The sequence below is a fragment of the Osmerus mordax genome, chromosome 12 (genome assembly GCF_038355195.1).
Source record: "Osmerus mordax isolate fOsmMor3 chromosome 12, fOsmMor3.pri, whole genome shotgun sequence".
Classification (NCBI taxonomy): Eukaryota; Metazoa; Chordata; class Actinopteri; order Osmeriformes; family Osmeridae; genus Osmerus; species Osmerus mordax.
In genome coordinates, this window is record NC_090061.1 from 16,790,172 (window position 1) to 16,811,278 (window position 21,107).

At 41.7% G+C, this 21,107-nt stretch overlaps 1 protein-coding gene across 2 annotated transcripts in view; it reads left to right on the top strand.

The window, feature by feature from the left end:
* atrx (ATRX chromatin remodeler) overlaps positions 1-21,107 on the top strand; it is a 108,955-nt gene that overhangs the window by 57,394 nt on the left and 30,454 nt on the right. For both annotated transcript variants that reach the window (XM_067247341.1, XM_067247342.1), the window contains exons 23-28: positions 1,157-1,296; positions 1,491-1,644; positions 1,873-1,973; positions 19,588-19,696; positions 19,848-20,025; positions 20,286-20,477. In XM_067247341.1, the coding sequence (XP_067103442.1) occupies positions 1,157-1,296; positions 1,491-1,644; positions 1,873-1,973; positions 19,588-19,696; positions 19,848-20,025; positions 20,286-20,477 (874 nt within the window). The remainder of the gene's footprint in view (positions 1-1,156; positions 1,297-1,490; positions 1,645-1,872; positions 1,974-19,587; positions 19,697-19,847; positions 20,026-20,285; positions 20,478-21,107) is intronic.

Consider the following 21,107-nt stretch of genomic DNA (forward strand, 5'->3'; position numbering starts at 1 on the left):
ATATAAAAAAAAAAATGTTTGAAATTCGCTGCTAATGGAGTTGAATTAAAACGGTAAACATGCATGGTCCATTCAAGGCTAATCAGAGAAATGCGGGACTGTTGAGCAAATCAGCAATGTAACGTTAGCGTAGCAAACTAGCGATAAAAAAAAAAAATTCAATTAAGAACATGGTTGCAAATACATATGTACAGGACTGTGTAAAGCACAAAACAAGACGGTCATAATTTTTTTATCAATTATTTAAGCCGAAAATATTAAATTTATGGGACTCTCGATGATCTGTCCGCCATTGTAGCAGGTAGCACAGTATTAACATACCCCTTGGTTTCAAGTAAGCTCCCGAGCTCACTTGGTTTTAAGGGTGTATACCCCTTCGTCTTAGCCCAAGATCAAAAAGAGTATTGGGATACCACTTACTCTCACAGGAACGCGCAAAACTAAGGGCTAGGGGTAAGGGGTAGGGGTAAGACAGAGTATTGGGATTCGGCCTGAGTAGAGCTTCGACAGCCTAGTCGTTTTGCATTTCTACCATGTTTCCTGCAATAACACCAGCCTGGGCTGTATTGTCAGCTGTAGATATATGCAGGTAGCAAAATGGTGATCACTTCACTTATGTACTGAACCAGACATTATTATTTTACTTACTGTAATATAATCCTAAACCTAGCAATGATTCTGTAACAGTGCTGCTACAGATCAGAGGAAGAGCGACGCACCACATAAGCTTGAGTTTAAATACATTATTTAATGTGACATTACTTATTCTACATGCAAGTCTTAAATTGCTTAAATGTATGATGTGCTTGTCGATAAGTCCTCCTACACTAAGAAGCGCCATCTAGCGACCATTACGTGTCAGCCACAACATCCGTGTCTGTAGACTCATGGGTCAATAGCTATAAGTAGGGAATAATGGCTCGGCGCTTCTAGTGTTAAGAGGTTAAAATGAGAATTAAACTGTAAATGTGTACCTGTCCTAGAAAACGCAAAAATTGCTAGTATATGTAGGAAATCCTAGTGTTTGTCTCAATCTGTGTAAACCCTTGAACAAGAACATGCTGAATGGACTACATCCGAAGTACATTACACTAACATCCCTTGTTTCACTTGTGCTCTCTTTTTCCCGTTTCCTCCTTTACTCTTCCTCTTGCAGGAAGAAGAAAAGAGGTAAGGGGAGAAAGAAGGGATCCGAGGAGTCTGACAGTGATGACCTGGAGGTGATAAAGGAATGGAACACAAGCTCCCGAGGGGGGAACCCAGAGAGCCGCAACCGAGCCGAGCCTGTGGAGGAAGGTAGATCTAGAACTACTAAAACAGCTCTGGATCGAGCTCTCTTCTAACTGTGTATAAGTGAAGCAGCTGTTATTCAAGACCAGACAGGATATAGTACTGCTGGGGTTTGCCGTGACCCTCCCTGTACATTATATAAATGGCAGCTACTGACGATCTTGTCACCCTTCTGACCTTTGACTGATCCTATTCCCTAGCACGCCCAAGCTCCAGTGGGGGTCCCGGTAGCCCCTCCCCTGACTGGCACAAGGAGTTTGTGACAGAGGCAGATTCTGAGATTCTGGAACACTCTGGAAAAATGGTGCTGCTCTTTGAGATCCTACGCATGGCAGAGGAGGTGGATGACAAAGTGTAAGACAAAACCCTGCAAAGATTCATTTTAATTATATTTTTTATCACACTGGAACAAAAATATACTATTGTGATTATGGAGGGTATAGTTCATCAGGGGAGCCATGTCTGACTATTTGATGAAGGGAAGATGACTGGTGGAGATATTTACTCTCTACTACCTATTTTCTCCTCCAATTTTCCTCCCCTTCTCTATCATCCTTATGTTCCTCAATCCTCTTCCTCAAGTTTGGTTTTCAGCCAGTCTCTCATCTCTCTGGACTTGATCGAGGACTTCCTTGAACTGGCAGGAAGGGCCAAGGAGGAGGGAAAATCCTCTCCTTACAAAGGTAGGATCATGTCCACGTGGATATTGTGTATTATCATGTAGGCGTTATAAAAAGGATATGCTTTCAGATGATTATGCCTGGTTAGTAAATTACACGCAGCCGTTTATTTACAATTAGCATTAACAGTAACAATTGCAATAAAAAACCTGCATTTCCTCGCAAACTTGCAGCCTTGATGAGCAAAATAAAACTGTGCTCTCTTCTGTTTAATTTATTGTGCAATGATTAAGTGAAGACCACATAACAGCCCACAGAGTCCTTCAATCCAAGTTGAGATGTTTTAAGGGCTTTTTACATGCTTTATGGAGATAACTAATACCGATTTGTTGTTCAAACGTATTCACATCAATTGGACTTGCAAACCTAAACTTTACTTGTGTTTGCATTTGCAAACTTTTGACTTTGTTTATGATGGCCAATATTGTACGGTGCTTAGGGGGGCAAAAAGAAATAATAACTAGAAAAGGCTGTTCCTGCGAAACAGCAGTGAGAATGCTGAAAGCCTGAATGGGGATAGCTGACCATGCTAAAAAAACTGAAAATAGTGAAAATTTAGTAGAAAGTTATAAGGTGAAGCTTCAAAGCGCCCGAAAGGTATTTTTGAAAGGGGCTGGAGCTGGACGAAGGCATAAAAGTACAGAAAAGAGAAGAAAAATGCAAAAATGCCTATATGTTTATTGTATGCACCTTCCTGCCAAAGCAAATTCCTTGTCTGTGCAAACTTTCATGGCGAATAAATCCCATTCTGATTCCGATTCTGAAAAGAGAAATAATTCAGAAGAATCTGAAAGTTTTGGAGAAAGTCATTTGCTCAGTTTTCAAATGGTCTGAAATGTATTTTAGAGAGGACTTGGAGCTAACTGATTAAAACGCTGCTGCAAAAAAGGCTGAACTATTGTGGGTAGTAAATAAGATCATGCTACATCTAAGCAGCGGATCATCTTGCAAGTGTGTCAAAGTGGTATTTTTAAAGACTGTATTAACACCGTAGGCGTGAATAATGCATGCACCGTCATATTGTCGTCCATCTGTAGCCGAAGCGAAGCTAGAGAGAGGATGCAATGGGAGACTCTACAGTAAGCTATATCTACTGCTTCAAATTGAAAACGGAGACCATCTTTTGATTAAAGACAAGTTCCTTAACCTCTGTTGTCAATATCGCCAATAAAAAGTAAATACTCTTCAGTTACGAAGCATTTGTTTGTAGCTAAATAATGACTGATAGTTATTAGACCGTATGTGACCTGGTTTCGCCGTTCTATTAGCAGCGTCAATAGAATGGCCATAACTAACAAAAGATCAAATATCGAATCTGTCCGCTGTTCTACATTGCCCACATAATTACGTATATTTCATTCCAAGACTGCCGAAAGCATAGATATCCTTAATGTGTCTGTGCGGTCAGAAAAACTTCTTTGGCAGTTAAAAAAACGTTCATGGTGCGTGTCGGTTTGGTTGCCACGGTGATGGCGCAGCTGTGATAGCTAACGAGCTAGGCAGAGAGAAAAACAAACATTTACCTAGCATCCACACCTCAAACAAGTTGACCTAGACGCAAAACTACACGTCCAATCAATAAAATTAGGGTATTTTCCGAGACCCAAGGCTCTGCCGAAACTAGAGATGTCCTTTATATGTCTGTGCGGTCAGATATGTCTCTACCGGCAGTTTCGAAATCGTCTTCCTTCTTGCTTTCTCTTACGGATTTTACCCACCTCTCTATTGAAGTTAGAGAGAATTTGAAAGGCTGCTCTCGCTTCAAGGCTCATAGCTGAAAATATGTAAATGTGAGCTCTTTAGTAGTTACATTGGCTGAAAGAGGACACATTTTCCTACATTTTAAGGTATAACTTGTTTTTTTAACCCTAACCCTTGCAAAATTGGCTGGATATTTGAAAAAGCTGAATCATTTGGGAATAGCTGAATGTATTGTGAACATTTTAAAGGTTGAATGGTGTCTCTAGCTGAAAGTATGCTGAAGTAGTTACGTTTGAAAGAGGAGGAAGCTTTTTAATGATTTGAAAGGATTTACCATTACTTTTAATGGGAGAATAATTTGCACCAAAACCTTAATATATTAAAAAGTATAAAAGTGAGAAATTATAGAAGTCATAGCACACATCTCCTGAAGGAGCTGAACGTTTTGATTGCAAAATTGTAGGAATCGGTGAAAGTATGCAGGACTAGTTAAAGGACACGGAAGAACTAAGAAGTTGGAATAATAACTAGAAAGTGCATTTCCTCCAGAAAATGCGTTGGAATGCTGAAAGATTAATTATTTGTTTTTAAATTGCTGAAAATAGGCTACAGAAATTAGAAAATACCCGCAAGCTGAAAGCTGAAATGAATTTCAAAAATGTGTGAGTCACACAAAAGAGGCAGTGTGGAAGCTGAACTGCATCATCTAACAAAGCTAAGTCCTTAAATACAATGCGGGAGAATAAGTTTGAACGTTGTGAAGCAATCGAAGAAATAGTTGAATTTCAAGAGGCAGTGTGGAAGCTGAACTGCATCATCTAACAAAGCTAAGAGCTTAAATAGCCTACAATGCGGGAGAAGCTGAAAGCTGAACTGTTAAACAGAAGAAGTAGGCTAGCTAGTCATAACAAGAATATTATAGTTTTAACAGCTGAAATTATAGTTGGGGTAGTAATAGCTGTAGCCTATCATTGAGTGCGTTTACTCGGCTTTCTTAGTAGGATTTAATGTGTTGATTGAATGAAACATGCAGCAGTAGGGCCGATACAGGAAGACACGGGGACACTTTGTTGCAGAAGGATGATGGTGCAAGTTTTTTCCGTGGAGCATACAACGATTAATAAAAATAATCATGTAGACACGTTTATTGAGTAATCGCATAACTAATTACACATGTAAACGGAGTAATCGTATTATTGGCATAAACCGACAATTGCTAGTAATCGGGTTTCTCATGGGCAAGTAAACGCACTCAGTGGCGTAGTAGAATAAAACTGTTCCATTAGCAATAGTAGTAAAAGAGATATTAGCAGCACCTGCAGAGTCACCTCTTGTAAATTGTATTAGGTTGAAATACTATAAAACTGTCTTGTGACTCCACTAATCAGCTAATACCAATCACCTGTGTGAGAGACTGAGTGGTGCGTGTCTCATAGCTGCGCCACGGTGATGGCGCAGCTATGAGGGCAGAGAATAACAGAAATGTAGCTTGAATCCACACCTCAAACAAGTTAACCTAGACGCAAAACTATACGTCCAATACAAAAAATAAGGATATTTTCCGAGACCCAAGACTGCCGAAACCACAGATATCCTTTATATGTCTGTGCGGTCAGAAATACGACTCTACCGGCAGTTTCAAAAACGTGTTCCTACTGCGTTCTCTGAGAAATGTGTCACTAGATTTGCATTGGTCTCTATGGGGCGAGAGTTGGACTTTGTCTCGCTTTCGTGGGGCTCTGAACAAATGTGTAAGTCTGTTGGATTCCACAGACAACTGTCTACGACCAGCACAAAATTAGCTATCTATTGATCCAAAAATGAAGCATGAAGAGTTAAAATTGTGGCAATGCTGGCAAACTAGAAATACTTTTTGAAACTGATTTCGAAGCTCCCCTCCACTAAGTGTTTCAGTCAGCACTCTAGGCTCTCACATACAAACCCATGTAAATCTCAGAAACGGTTTGAAAAACTCATGAAACATAATCAGTGATATTAAAAAAAGTTGAATAGATATCAAAAATCTGAATAAAAAAAAAAGTTTAGGGTTTTGTCAACATTTTAAAGTTTAAATGGTGGCTGTAGCTGAAAGATTGAGGAAGAAGAAGGATTTGAAAGTTGAAGAAGTTTAAGAGGATTGAGAGGATTTGAGAAAAAAAACTCAATTGGAAAACCATGTAAAAAATATTATGAATATTGATTTATATTAATTCAAACATAAGAGGTAGAAATATAAAAAGTCATAGCAGTCATAGCCTGAAACTGCTGACATTTTTGATAGCTGAACGGTTTTAATAGCTGAAGATTTGAAGGCACTGAAAGGTGTCACGGAAGAAATAGAATAAAAATATGAAGAAGTTGAATAAAGATTCAAAGAACAATACTTGGAATGCTAAAGCAGCATTCCAACAATAATAAGAAGATTTATGTGATACCTCGTTTCCACCAAGGCCGTGCCCGGTGCCGGTGCCTTTCAGCACCGGACTGCGTCTACACCAGTTCCAGTACCAAAACTGAACGTCATGGAATGTTGTGACATGCTACTATGGTTACGGTTGTGAGTTATTCACAAGCAACATTATTCAGAGAAATAACATGGCGAACAGAAAAGTACTTCTTTCTATGATTGTAAACATCGTGTTCAAGTTAATACAAATTCAATTTGAAAGCTGGAAACATGTACTCAACATGGGCAACATTAACCATAGGCGGAGATTGGCCTCCAGACGAAGGGTGCGTAAACTATGTAATTGTTCAGCCGTTACAACGTAGCGTCCGGCTGTTTGTATGTTAGCCTAGTTAATGACCAGAGAAATCCATATTAATATAACATTAATTAGAGGCAATTGATTTCGTTTAAAAGCCTTGCCTAAACACGTTATTAATGTAGGCCTCACGTTTCAATAATAGGCTAAAAGAAACGATGACACAAATATATATGCTATATATTTTATGCTTCATATGCTTTTAGATGATATGGCACCTCAGAAGAAGATCTCCAGTAGTTTGGAGACACCCACGAACGAGCCATCGGTGGGTCGTGCTCAATTCATTCAGAACTTCAGAGTTTCCCCTGAAGCCTTTGAATATCTATGTTGCATGTGTATACCGGTGAGGAAGAGAGTTGCCATCGCGCTCTGGAGGCTGGCTACCAGCAGCGAGTACAGGACCGTGAGTCACCTTTTCGGCGTAGGAATTAGCACAGTCCTGCTAACAATGAGGGAATTCTGTGACACTGTCATTGCCGTGCTTCTTCCGCAGCACATACCAGTCCCGGATGGCAGAATGCTTGAGGAAAAGGCCAACTTTTTTAGAAACAGGTGGGGTGTCCCGCAATGTGTGGGGGCCATTGATGGTAGCCACATTCCTATTATTGCCGCAGAGGAGTACCCAGGTGACTACTTAAACAGAAAAGGATGGCACTCAATTATTCTACAAGGAGTTGTGGATGGTAAAGGTCTCTTTTGGGATGTGTGTGTAGAGTATGCGGGAAGTGTTCATGACGCCCGAGTACTAAAACAATCTGAGTTGTGGGAGACATTGGGTGATGGACAGATCTTAAGCACAAACAAGGCTACCATCTCAGGGCTTGACGTTGGACACTTCCTGATTGGAGACCCTGCCTATCCACTGCAAAATGGCTTATGAAACCATTTACAGATGCTGGAAGAATAACGCCAGAGCAGCACAAATTTAATTACAGTGTGAGTAGGGCACGGTCAGTTGTGGAGACTGCCTTTGGACGGCTTAAAGGAAGATGGCGGTGTCTTATGAAAATAAATGACTGTAAAGTAGAAATGGTAAAAAAAAATGGTACTGACATGCTGTGTGTTGCACAACATTTGTGAAGAGTATGGTGACCGCTTTTCTGAAGACACAGACATACACATGAACATGCAACCTCCAGTACGAGCTCTACCCGACCAGGGCCAACAGGAAGGAGCTGATGTCCGAGCTGCTTTTATGCGCGATTTCAACAACCAAGACGAATGAATTGAACACTAATACAATTTTCCAACTTTTATTTGCAATAGATATTAATGGCCATATAGTATAAATAGTTCATATATATTATACATTAGTGGTGGGCATAGATTAATTTTTTTAATCTAGATTAATCTCACTGTAATATTGGCGTTAATCTAGATTAAAATGGCTAATTTGAATTCCGCCGAAGGCATTCAGAATATGTGTGCTACCCACATAATGACTAAAAGTAAGTCTTTGAGAATGGGTTTCTCAAGCCAGGTGGCGCATTAGACCAGGAGCTCATCTCCTGTTTCCAAAATGCATCCAAACTGCTTGAGAAAGCTGTTCTACTATGATAATTGGTGATGAAAATAAATTATGTTCAATAAGAGGTACTTGTGTTTATTAACTGTTTATTAGATTAGTTAGCTTGGCTGATAGAGCTGTGCTGACGGGCTTGCCTCGGTTGCACTCAAACATCGTAGTTTGACGACGACTCTTCCCCTGCGCTACATCAGTGCTTGGCCCGGCATCTTCCGCATTAGCTAAGGGATGCTTTGCGTTTAGTATTTGAGACTGGAAGAACTCCTACAGTAAACTAATTCCGCATAGCTCAAGGTGCAAACAACCTTAGCTAACGACATGATTGTCCTGGACGAGTGGATTTTTTTGTAGGGCAGAGAAATGTACCTGCCCCACTGGACAAGTTTAAACTCAAACAAAATAAAATGCCATGTTACTGTACTTGCACTGGCCAGCTTGCAAATACTGAGGATAGCCTACCGAAGTTGAGTTAGCCAATGTCGTTAGCGATGCTAGCTAACGTTAGTTTGCTAGCTGTATATAACATTTCACTGGGTCTTGCAGCTGTTTGATTGACTGAAATGATTATGAAATGTTATGTTCGACTAGCCATTTGCCTACTTTTGCAAGTCACAGTATTTCCAAGCCCTGATAGTGTAACTGAGAAGACGCAGTAATTCCTCTTTCAAGTAATAAGCCCCTGTTCAAGTGTTGAGCATTAAATTAGCTGCGGTCTGTAGAGATTTTGGGACGAAGCTGCAATACAGTACATAACAGAAAGTGTTTCATTCTGCAGAAATTGTGTAAATGTTTAATGTAACAAATACATTTTTTTATAACACCTCAATTGTTATCATTTGTATAATATTACAGCTCATCTTCATTGGTCAAAGGCACAATCTTTACCCGGACGTGACTTTTGTGCATGGAAAAGTGAAACGTAAATGTAGGGCTACTTGTCCAAAGGACAAGTGCCTCAAAAATTTTATGTCAGGCCCTGAATGATCACTGTCACTAGATATAAAGAAAACGTTGACTTTCACTCGGTGCTATTCACTGACAGTAAAAAAAAATTTTTTATATGTGTACTGCTGTTCGTAGACTAGCTCCATCGTTTCTGCGTTGCTAAATGATAGCAACTCACCAGGACACTTCTCCAACTCTCCACTCATTCTCCTCGGACCATCCATTTAATTGGCTTTGATGGCCATCAGGTTTCGGCAATTCCTCATTTGCCCTCTCATGTCTACTTGGTTCGAAATTATACGGCTGCGGGCCATCATACACATTTGTGGTTTTTGCTACCTCTTCTTCATCCCAGTCAGTCACCATAGTTCTAGTACTAGGCTGAGGCTTCTCCTCCACGGCTCCCCAACGTGACGTCATCGCCGATTTGCGCTAATGCTAACACCAAAAATGACAAAAACTTTAACACCATTTGGAGATATTTTAAATGATATACATATCTTGAGTGCTTTATGTACCCATTAATCAACAGTAGTGTTTAACCTGCCATATGGCCTTTAAACCCCCCTATCTCCAACTCTCTCTGTATTTCCTCAGAAATGTTGTTTTTTCTAACTGCCTTATCCAACTTATCTTGTATTTCAGACGATGTCCATATCGCTAAAAGCATATCACATTCGTCGGTGGTCCACTGCTGTATTGATTTTTCTGTTGACATGTTTTAAAACTTAATTGTATGATCTGTTATAAAGTAACGGCTTTTGACGGCTCAGCTGAAAAACAATGGCGACGAAAACTTTTGTTGCGGGTAGGATAGCCCCGCCCATAACCTCTGTTACCCTTTTTCCACCAAAGCCGGGCCGGTGCTGGTTCTGGGCTGGTGCTTTGCGGTTCGGTGCTGGTTGTAATCTAAGAACCAGCTTGATTTTCCACCGACAGAGCCAGAGTAGGGCTACGTCTTTAAACACGTCATACGCCTCCGTTGTCCTAGCAACGCAGCATGAAATCATTGTAACAAGTCATTACAAAATGGCCATCTCTGGCATTAACGTTGGACACTATTTAATTGGTGACCCGGCTTACCCCATGCAGAACTGGCTTATGAAGCCCTTCTCCGACACTGGCAGACTGTCAGCAGAGCAACACACGTACAACTACAGACTGAGCAGTGCGCGCTCAGTTGTAGAGATGGCTTTTGGGAAACTAAACGGGTGATGGAGATGGCTCCTCAAAAGAAATGACTGCAAGCTGGAGCTGAGCAAGACAATGACCTTGACCTGCTGTGTACTTCATAATATTTATGAAGAGCATGGTGACAATTTCATTGAGGAGCACGACAGGCAGTTCAACATTCAGCCTCCAGGTCAGGCATTGCCTGAGCATGGTGAGCTGGAAGGGGCAGACATTAGGGAAGCCATAATGAGCTACTTCAACAGAAAATAATAAATGTTTGTACTGCATAGATAATTCAATTGCGAAGAGTCCCCTACAGTCTCCTCCCTTAACTGTCTTCTGTTCTGTTTACCTGATAAAAGCTGCACATCTCATCAATTCAAGTTTGAGTTGTTATTCACAGATTTAAAACTGAAGAACAAGAATAAATAGATAAATAATTATATTTTAATTTCATATATAGTTAGATATAACAATGCATATTTCATTTATTGGCTTGGGACTCCATCGCTGTCACCATGCGCCCCATAAGACCCAGCAGAGCGCCCGTATCTGCCTCCATTTTCTGCATCATTTCCCTGCTGAAATTTAAAAATCTTGTGTCCGCCCTTCTCCATATAGTCAATTAGGTCCTCGTTTGCACACTTTCTTTTTCCTGTTCACAAAACAAAACAATACAGATTAGAAAAACAAAAGAGGACAGTGCACAGACAGAAGGTCTACAGTAATGACTTTACTTGGCTTACCAAAACATGAGCGTCGCATATATTTTGTTAACAAAACACATTCCATTAACAGACATCCCAAGTCTCCCGGAAGCTCCAGGAGTGTCCCGCATTTCAATAGCGGCTCCCTGACACCCGCAAATGCTATACAATCTCCCTGAAATCGGGGATTTTGTATTTATAGCGAGCGAGAGACTGTCAAATGGTCATTTCGGTAGGGGGGGGGGGGTGTAAACGCTGGTAGAGGGGGGTACATCATGCGTCCCAGGGTATTGGACCACAGAGCCAGTAAACATCTCGTTTCCTCCTCAGACCATTGCTGTTTTAGTTTAGCTTCCATTTTATTAGCTGTTGTACTGGTGTTTTTAGAAGTGGCGGCGTAATGTGTATTTGTTTTGGGATGGGACGATAATCCCCCCCCCCTGGCACCCGACGTCACCGGTGCCGTATTCTCAGCACCAGCAACATTTTGGTCGAAACACGCAGAACTGGTGCCAGATAAGGCACCGGCCCGGCACCAGTACCATGTTGGTGGAAACGAGGTATGAGAGAACAATGGTTGTGCTCGCCGAAGTCGTACAATTTCTGGGGAAATTGTAGGGTGTGCTTGCTTGCGTCGGTTGCAAGTGGGTCCGTCCCCTTAAGTTTTGACCTTCTAGTGATATTTTCAAGCATTTACCCTACGCATATTGCATAATTCATTAAGAACCCCCTTTGAAACAAGCTATTGTAACAACAATACCATCTGCTAACTGAAAATATGCCCCCAAAAACGTAAATAAGCTTGACATTTATTTCGGGGGAAATGGCTAATTCAAAAGAAGTTTGCTACGAGCAAGGTAGCTGCTGTTGCTAGCCAAACTTCATTGAGGGGATTGTTTGAATGCGCCGGAAATTAGAAACGTTTCTTTTGACATAAAGTTTAGGCTGTGGCATTGAAGACAGCGACGCACCACACAAGCTTGAGTTTAAATACATTATTTATTGTGACATTACTTACTGTACATGCAAGCAAGGCCGGATTAACCATTAGGGCAACTGGGCACTTGCCCAGGGGCACATGACATTTAAGGGGCCCTGGACAAAATGTTAGGCCTTACTTTCCTTAATGTGAGCACTTTATTGCAACTCGTTCGATCAAAATATTATGTTAAATCACATCAAAAACAGTGTTTGTGTAGTTTTAGTAGCTGCCTGCACAAATGCCGCTTGCGGCTTGCCAGCTCTACGCCGCGAACATTGTGAGCGAGAGTCACGTGACTTGAAGCGGGAGAAGCTTTGTAGTAAGATGGAGAAACAATTAAGCGGGAGTGCTAAAAGAAAATTGAAAAGAAAAAATGAATTGAAATTAGTCAACAATTTGAAACATACCAAAAATATATATTTTTTTTTACTCAAAATCAGTGCCCTCTTAGAAAAGGTGATGGAAACGGTGAAATTGCTCCTTCACCTGTTGTGGCTGTGGAAACAGCTAACATTAAAGTTAGTGATGCTAGCAGTCAGGCTACCACCAGTGTGGAAGCTAGCAGTAAGACATTGGACGACAGCCAACTGAGCCAAGAGCAAGAGGACGACGGGGATGAACAGCCTCACAATGAACATGATGCAAGCCCAACTGAAGGAGCTGAGACAGCAGGTAGCTCCAGCCCCCGCAGCACCTTCACACTCCTGTCAGATCCGGCACTATGGGGACCCCTGACAGAGACGCTGAGGGAGGAGGCCATCCACAGAGGGCCCGCTGCCTTCCACAACCGGGCTAGCAGGTAACCAGCATCAGTGAGGGAGTCTGGGCTTGGGTGTCGAACCCGCTCTCTCACAAATTACCTATTTAATTGCTGTCTTCAAAACAACGAAGTCGTCCCGAGGGAATGGCTGCTTTATTCACCATCTACTGGCTCTGATTATTGTCATGCCTGCAAACTCCTGTCACCCCAAACCCAACAACATGCCTTCATCAGTTGATTTAGCGATTGGAAACACTCGGAGAGGATCGGGGTCCATGAAAAAAGTTTGGAACATAGACGGAATATGTTGTCTCTAATACAGAGATCCCAAATCGTTTGCCGAGTGGATGCTGCACTTGTCTGACAATGTGAGGCAGAACAATGGTAATGGACAGAGGTACTCAGGCGTGTGGTTACTGTCATCAAGTTTTTGGCAGCTAAGGGGGTTAGCTTTCAGGGGCGACAACGAACTGTTGGGTTCAGTGCATAATGGGAATTATTTGAGCCCATCGAAACCTTGGCCTGGACATGGCGAACTGTCGTGGTCAAAGTTATGATAATGCTAGCAACATGTCTGGCAAGTATAACGGACTCCAAGCTCAGTTAAAAAAAGAAAACCCTCTAATCCACTATACAACATGTGCCGCCCACTCCTTAAACCTTGTTGGTGTTAATACCATTGAAGACAGCTGTGCAGATGTAATTTCTTTTTTTGAACTTCTGCAGTCTCTTTATACATTTTGCAGTGCTTCAACTCATCGCTGGAATACAGTTTTCAAAAACAGCGACTTTAGCATTAACCATACATTAAAATCCCTCTGTGCTACGAAGTGGAGCTGTAGAGCAGACTCAACGAAAACTATGCAGAAATTACAGGGCAATTCGAGATTCATTTGCCAAAATAGCCTCCGACAGTGACGAAAAAGAACGATGCAAACGTGAGGCTTCTGCGTTGCCAAACTTGATACACTTGAAAGTGTTATGATGACCATGTTGTGGGACCGAATACTAGGCAGATTTATAGCAACCGGTGACAAACTTCAAACTAGAGACATAGATTTAGCAACTGCTGTGCGGCTTTTACAGTCACTGTTCTCCTATGTTGGTTACGACACCAGTTTGCAGAGCTGGAAGAATCAGCACGATCTGTCAGTGCTACACAGGACTATCAGTATGACATTTCACGTAGGAGAAAAAGAAAGAGCTTTGCTGAAGGTCGTCTTTACTAATGGCAGTCTAAGATTGAAAGTGGAAACGTGATTATTGACAAACTCACTTCTGAAGGATTCATAAATCTATGTGTCTATTCCAATATGTAATGATGGTATTCAATGACACAAATCTGTGTTCTAGAAAGAGTGGTCTGGAGTCGCAGAGGTCCCATAATATCAGCTTTAATGCAGCAGTTGGAAATCAACAAGTACAGAGCTCTGGGGTTGTCTACGTTTCCCTACCCGCAACAGCGTTTGGGCTGGTTCACAAAGTCCAACTGGCTATCTCTCCCTCCCCAGCATATATTTATACAGTGCAATTGAAACACAAGTATCAAAAAAGGGTTCAGCTTGTTCTCTCGTGCGTCAGGGAGTTGTTCTTGCCTACGCGCCCCACCTGCTCGGGTGCCATCTCCACCCAGTTTCAAGGTTGTTTCTGAAAATGAAGAGATAAAGACACAAAGAACAGCCTGCTTCCCACACTCAGTGTGAGACCCAATGTTTAAGCCTGAGCACACTTCTCAGATCATAAGACAGAACTTTAATAAGCACAATGCATAACTTTATTAAGCACAATATATTCTTTACTTCTTGCCTATCAAAACGGATCAGTGCCTACACAGATGTGTGTGAGCTCTTTGGCGTTTTATTTGACAGGGACTATGATGAGCGTGATGTGCGCGAACGAGCTGCTAGGCTGACAGCCACGTATCCTACAGACCTAGATGCGTCCCTAGCAGACGAGCTCATGCAGTTCACATACTTTGTGTTGAGTGAGACATCCCCTGTTAAAATGTTGCAGATTCTTGAAACAAATGGCCTTAAAACAACATTCCCAAATATATATGTTGCACTTAAAATGTTTTTAACTGCCCGTCTCAAATTGTGAGGGTGAGAGGTCGTTTTCTGTTTTAAAACGAGTAAAAAATGCATTAAGAACCACTATGACACAGGCAAGACTTTCTGCTCTTTCTTTACTGTCCATAGAAAATGAAATTGTTGCGGGAATGGATTTTGAAGATATTGTGCACCAGTTTGCATATTTGAAGTCTAGAAGGAAGGCCACTGAGTAATCTTCTATGGAGAACATAATTAACTGTATGTGTTAATGTGAAGTTTTAAAAGCTATGATAGGTCATCATTAGGCCTAATAATTGAATTGTTTGTTTCTTCATGAGTTCAGTGTTTAATGTGAGAAAAGTATTCATATGTGTATATGAATTAATATAATATATATGTGTATATTAATTCTAGTGTGTTAATTGTTACTGCTGGAATTGGTTATTGGTTGGAATGGTTACTGGAATTAACATATGTTTTAAAAGTAAATATAGGTCATTAGGCCTCATAATTGTGTAGTCATGAGTTCAGTCTTTAAGGGAGGCCAGTTGTAAGGTCCATTTGTTTGTAAAATAATAAGGATATATAGTAGTGATATGATCAACATCAAATGTTGAATTGTGATACAATAAACATGATCTTTACTTTACATGCAACAGTGTAGCCAATGGTTTACTTGTACTCAATACACACTAATTGGCTGCTTCATGGCTGGTGATAATTTCCTAGCTGTCTGCTTTATTTCACTGTTGCAGTCAACAGACAATTGATTGGCTACATATTGAAACATTCAATAAGTACTCATCAAGCCACCAAGTTCTGTGAAAGATTCATTGTAAAAAGTTATGCACAGTTGTGCATCTGTTTTGTTTTTTGAATGCATGCACTTTATGCTGAGGCTATTGTACACACATACATCTCCACTGAGCCATGCATAAGCCTGATAGTATAGAAGTGTAGGCTATATGATCTTGATGATAGCAACTTTGCGATTGTTTGGTCGGGGGGGGGGGCCTGCATGCAAGTCTTGATTTGCTTAAATGTATGATGCTGCTAGTACATCAAGGCAAGATACGATACTCGCTGTGCAACAGCACATCTATGCACGTTGTATCCATGCGTCGTCGCTAATGTGTGCTGACGTTGTGATGTTAGCACAAAAAAAAGCTAATTTAGGCCAGTGCTGACGTTGTGACGTTAGCACTGGGTTCACTTTGTGGACACAAGGCACTTTTTGCCACAAAAACTCTCGCCGAAGGCTTGAGCGCACACCCAATAAGAATAGTTAGAAACCCTCTAGGTAGCTTCGCTGCTTGGCCACCAACAATAGGTTTCCTCCTCCCGGAGGAACCCTAATAACAATAGGTTTTCTCCTACCGGAGAAACCCTAATAAATATCTGAGATTACAATAGGTTGTGTTGCAAAAGGCAAGCACACCTAATAAATATATATGAAACAGAATATAGGTTGTGCTTTGCAAGCACACACAATAATACTAACAAATACAATAAGTGGTAGGAGTTAATAGTCTTTCTGAAGTATCAGAAATAAATACTGATGAATCAGATAAAGCACTCTAATGTGTAATGCTTCTGTTGCTGTGTGTCATCAATACTAATGGGGGGTATGGTATATGATAGCTCTAAGTACCATCTTTCATTAGAGCCAACAATCATGAAAAGTAATATAATTGTATTCTAGTATGCATGAAGAATTTTACCAAGGGTCCTTTTGAAATCTCCAAAGGGCTTATTATAATCTACTTATAATATACTTTTGACTTGGACTGGGTAAGGCTTAATGCTCTGGCCCCAGTGTGTTTTCCAGCTAATATCTCCCATTTATAGTCATCTGCAGGCATCTGTATGCAAAAGAAAATTCAGGTGGAAATAAAAACTTTCAATTTCATTGTGTTCAAGCTTCTATTACTCTAAACCAGTAGCACCTACATGGATTCTGACAACAGAGGAAATAACTTGTCAATAATAGTGTCACCTTTCAAAAGAAACCATGCTTGTACTCCAAATTGTTCAAGATCATCTTTCTTTGGGTATGCCTTGTTTAGGCGTTTTAGGCTCATTTTACAGCATTGTTAAGTGAGCTGGTAACAATGTAGGATTATTTTATGTCAATAAATTAGACGTTGGGGATGTGCCTTTTAGTGCGTTTTGAAAAGGTAAAAAATGTACAAACGAATTAATTATTACTCCCTGATCGGGGCTGTTCGGTCCCTGTACGACCGGTGCCAGAGTTTGGTCCGCATTGCCGGTGGTAAGTCGAACTTGTTCCCGGTGAGGGTTGGACTCCGCCAGGGCTGCCCTTTGTCACCGATTCTGTTCATAACTGATATGGACAGAATTTCTAGGTGCAGCCAGGGCGTTGAGGGGGTCCGGTTTGGTGACCTCAGGATCGGGTCGCTGCTTTTTGCAGATGATGTGGTCCTGTTGGCTTCATCGGGCCGTGACCTCCAGCTCTCACTGGAGCGGTTCGCAACCGAATGCGAAGCGCCTGGGATGGGAATCAGCACCTCTAAATCTGAGGCCATGGTTATCGACCGGAAAAAGGTGGAGCGCAATCTCCGGGTCGGGGAGGAGATCTTGTCCCAAGCGGAGGAGTTCAAGTATCTCGGGGTCTTGTTTACGAGTGAGGGAAGGATGGAGCGCGAGATCGACAGGCGGATCGGTGTGGCGTCCGCAGTGATGCAGGCTCTGCATCGGTCCGTCGTGGTGAAGAAGGAGCTGTCGAAAGGCGAAGCTCTCTATTTACCAGTCGATCTACGTTCCTACCCTCACCTATGGTCACAAACTGTGGTCTTAGTGACCGAAAGAACGAGATCGCGAATACAAGCGGCCGAAATGAGTTTTCTCCGCAGGGTGTTCGGGCTCTCCCTTAGAGATAGGGTGAGAAGCTCGGTCATCCGGGAGGGGCTCTGAGTAGAACCGCTGCTCCTCCGCGTCGAGAGGGGCCAGTTGAGGTGGCTCGGGCATCTGATAAGGATGCCTCCTGGACGCCTCGGGGAAGGGGCCTCTTCCTAGTCCCTCCAGGACACGCTGGAGGGACTATGTCTCTCGGCTGGCCTGGGAACGCCTCGGGGTCCCCCAGGAAGAGCTGGTGGAAGTGGCCGGGGAGAGGAAAGTCTGGGCCTCCCTGCTTAGGTTGCTGCCCCCGCGACCCGACCCCCGGACAAGCGGAAGATGATGGATGGATGGATGGAATTTAATTATTATGATAAATGCTGCAGCCCATGATCAAACCAGCAAATTTTGCCACGCCCAAAAAACTGTATTACAACAGTACTCTGTTGACTTTGTAGCTTGTTAATGGCCAATTTGTGTCATTGATGAAAGCTGTTCATTCTGTTTAAGGAAATCAAAACAGCTGTTAAATGTGTTTCGTTTAACTTACCCTGTTTCTACACAGAATACGGACAATACCATTACTGTGAGCACTCGAAACATGTTGACTCCTAGATGTGGTCACTTTCACCAGCGGTCTTTTCTAGCATAATTTTCTTTCATACTTTCTTTCTGCAATCATAACAAACTCCATATCTGTTTGCAATTGTCAATTCAGTCAGACAGGGAAGGGAGACGATCTGAATAATTCCTTTTTGTTGCCATCACAGAAAGACATACTGTCGTTGTGGTTAAGGTTTGTACTTCAGATGTTCCAATGACCAGCTAGTCTTCTAGTTGTCTACAACCTTCGCTCTCATTCATGTAGTTTAACACTGCAGGCTCAACTGATACAACTCTGGGCCATGTGAGGTAGAAAGAGTGAACACTACACTCCCAAAACAACCCAAGTTTTTTTCATGTTTAGACCTATACTTCACACATCAATAAGACACAGTTCCACATATGTAACATATACGCTAGTGTGCAGACACACATGCACACAACACACAAAGCCTCAGGCGTAAGGTCACATTCCTAATTAAACTTGAGCAGCTGTTTTTGCTTTCATTTAGAAAATTAGACCTTGACCATTTTTTCTTAACTTTTTTGGCTTTAGAGTTTGCAATTTGTAAAGAAAAGATCACAGTGTAGTAATTGGAAACATGCTGAAATGCTAGTTATGAAAGCAGGGGGGGAGAGGTTATTAACGGCCAAGCAATGCTGGCCTACACTCACACACACACAAACAAAATTGTACACACATACACAAACAAAATGTATCTGTTTATGCTTAACTCAGACTAAAGCTTTCATGTTGAAAACCATTTTGGTGTCAAACCACACAGCCAATGTGTCCACCTGTGATTGCTCAATAAATACTGGATACATGTTCTTCACAATATAAATTGTGTGTGTGTTTCACACACAGATCGGTTGCAAAGGAAAAAAGCACATGCTTCCAAAGGAGTTCTGAATGATACCATAAACATCCGATCGTGTATAAAAATAATTTATTTGTATAAATTTAGGCCCAGTTTGGATCAAGATAGCGAATGGAAAAAATCAAAATTGACTGACTGAAGCTCTTGCCATTCGTGCACCAATAATGTACCCTTTTTCAATCAACTCTCTTTTAATAGGAACAGTTACTAAAAAATAAATAAGCATGTAAAAATATGGGGAATCTCATTTGATGACTATGATGCTCTTGAATCAGTGTGATATGTAAAGAATAAAGGAATGGCAACCATTTCTCAGATCACTGAGAAAATCAATGCGGCAGGTGATCAGACTATTAGCAAGAACAGTCCACAAACAATTGCACAGACAGGGATATTATGGTAGAACTGTAGTGCATAAAGCTTTTATTACAAAGACGACAGTATTTAAGACAGCACTCTCCACCACCGTTATCAAAGCACCAAATGAGGGAATATATATTTTTGTGGTACAATGGCACTGCAGCCTCACAGCAAGAGGGTCTTGGGGTTTCCCAGGACTTGCATGATGTAAAAACATTGTTTCACATATTTTGTGAGAATCTATAAATATTTTATTATATACCAGCTCCTAGACCTCAACGTTTTTTGTTGGTATGTGGATTTAGGAGAGGGGAAGTGGTTCAGGAACCTTGACTACTATAGACTGGACGGCTCCACCAATGCTGTGACAAGGAAGAAGTGGGCCGAAGACTTCAACGACACCAGCAACATCAGGTAAACACCTAAAAACATACCCTTTTAGGTCTAAATAGTAGTGTTTCTGACAACTAGCTTAGCTTAACTAGCTTAGCTCAGCAAGTTGAAGCAAATCTTTGATTTCATCATCTCATTTCACTCCTCATCTCTTCCTCTCCGTCACTGCAAGGGGGCGTCTGTTCCTCATCTCCACAAGGGCGGGCTCTCTGGGCATCAACCTGGTGGCAGCTAACAGGGTCATCATATTTGACGCCTCCTGGAACCCTTCCTACGACATCCAGAGCATCTTCAGGGTGTACCGATTTGGACAGTTCAAGACTGTCTTTGTATACCGTTTCCTGGCCCAGGTTAGTTGTGTCAGGAGCCATGCATCTGTTTAAATACTGATACTCATAGGGAGCTGTAGAGACCTACATGGAACTGTCAACGTCATATTGTGCTAATTTTTTGACTAAAAACATTGTTTCAATAGTCCCACATTAAGCCAAATGACATCCTGGGAAATCAGACAGCTTTGTACAATATTTGATAAACATGCAATATTAGATATATGACAATGTGTGCATAATTGTTTGTGGTCCACTATATTTGTCTCTTTTTCTTCCAGGGTACTATGGAGGAGAAGATCTACGACCGGCAAATCGCCAAGCAGTCCCTGTCCTTCCGGGTGGTGGACCAGCAGCAAATAGAGAGGCATTTCACCATGAACGAGCTGGCCGAGCTCTATTACTTTGAGCCTGACCTTCTGGATGACCCGTCAGAAAGGAAGAGCAAGAGAGCCACACCCATGCTGCCTAAGGTTTGTGGGGGTGGGGGGGATATGCAAGTGTCTGTGTGCAGAAAATCTGACGACCACCAGTTCTGTGATTTTGTGCTGCCTTGAACTTCTGTGCTCTGGTGATAGACTGATATTTACTAATTTGGCTGGTCCATATCCAATCTCCTCTTGAATGCTTCTGTTAACCCTCTATCTTTTTCTTCACCTTTTCTGTGTGCAAGAATGTCTGTGTGTGTGTCAAAGGCCCTCAAGGCCCCCCAACCCCATGGGGTTTAATGAGAACATGCAGCCCTTAGAAGGGCCATCCAGCCGCACACAGCTGCACAGACTTCTCTGTTTACAGCTATTTAATAAATAGTCTTCACATTACAACACTGCATAAGGTCCAGGACCGATGGACCTCTCTGAATCTGTTTCACTCCTCTCCATTTCAAACATTGCTCATCACCTGTTAATGTGTGGCGGCCTGCGGAAACCCTTCACATCATGAAAATTTGACTTTCTGGGTATGATACATATTTGGTAACTACAAACTATCCTGAATACAAATCTGTTTAAATCACTCAGATATCTTCATCACAACTGAAGTTACATCATTTTAAAGTTGACCTGTGTCAAAAAGTGATAAGGGAGAAAACTGCATTCAAAGAT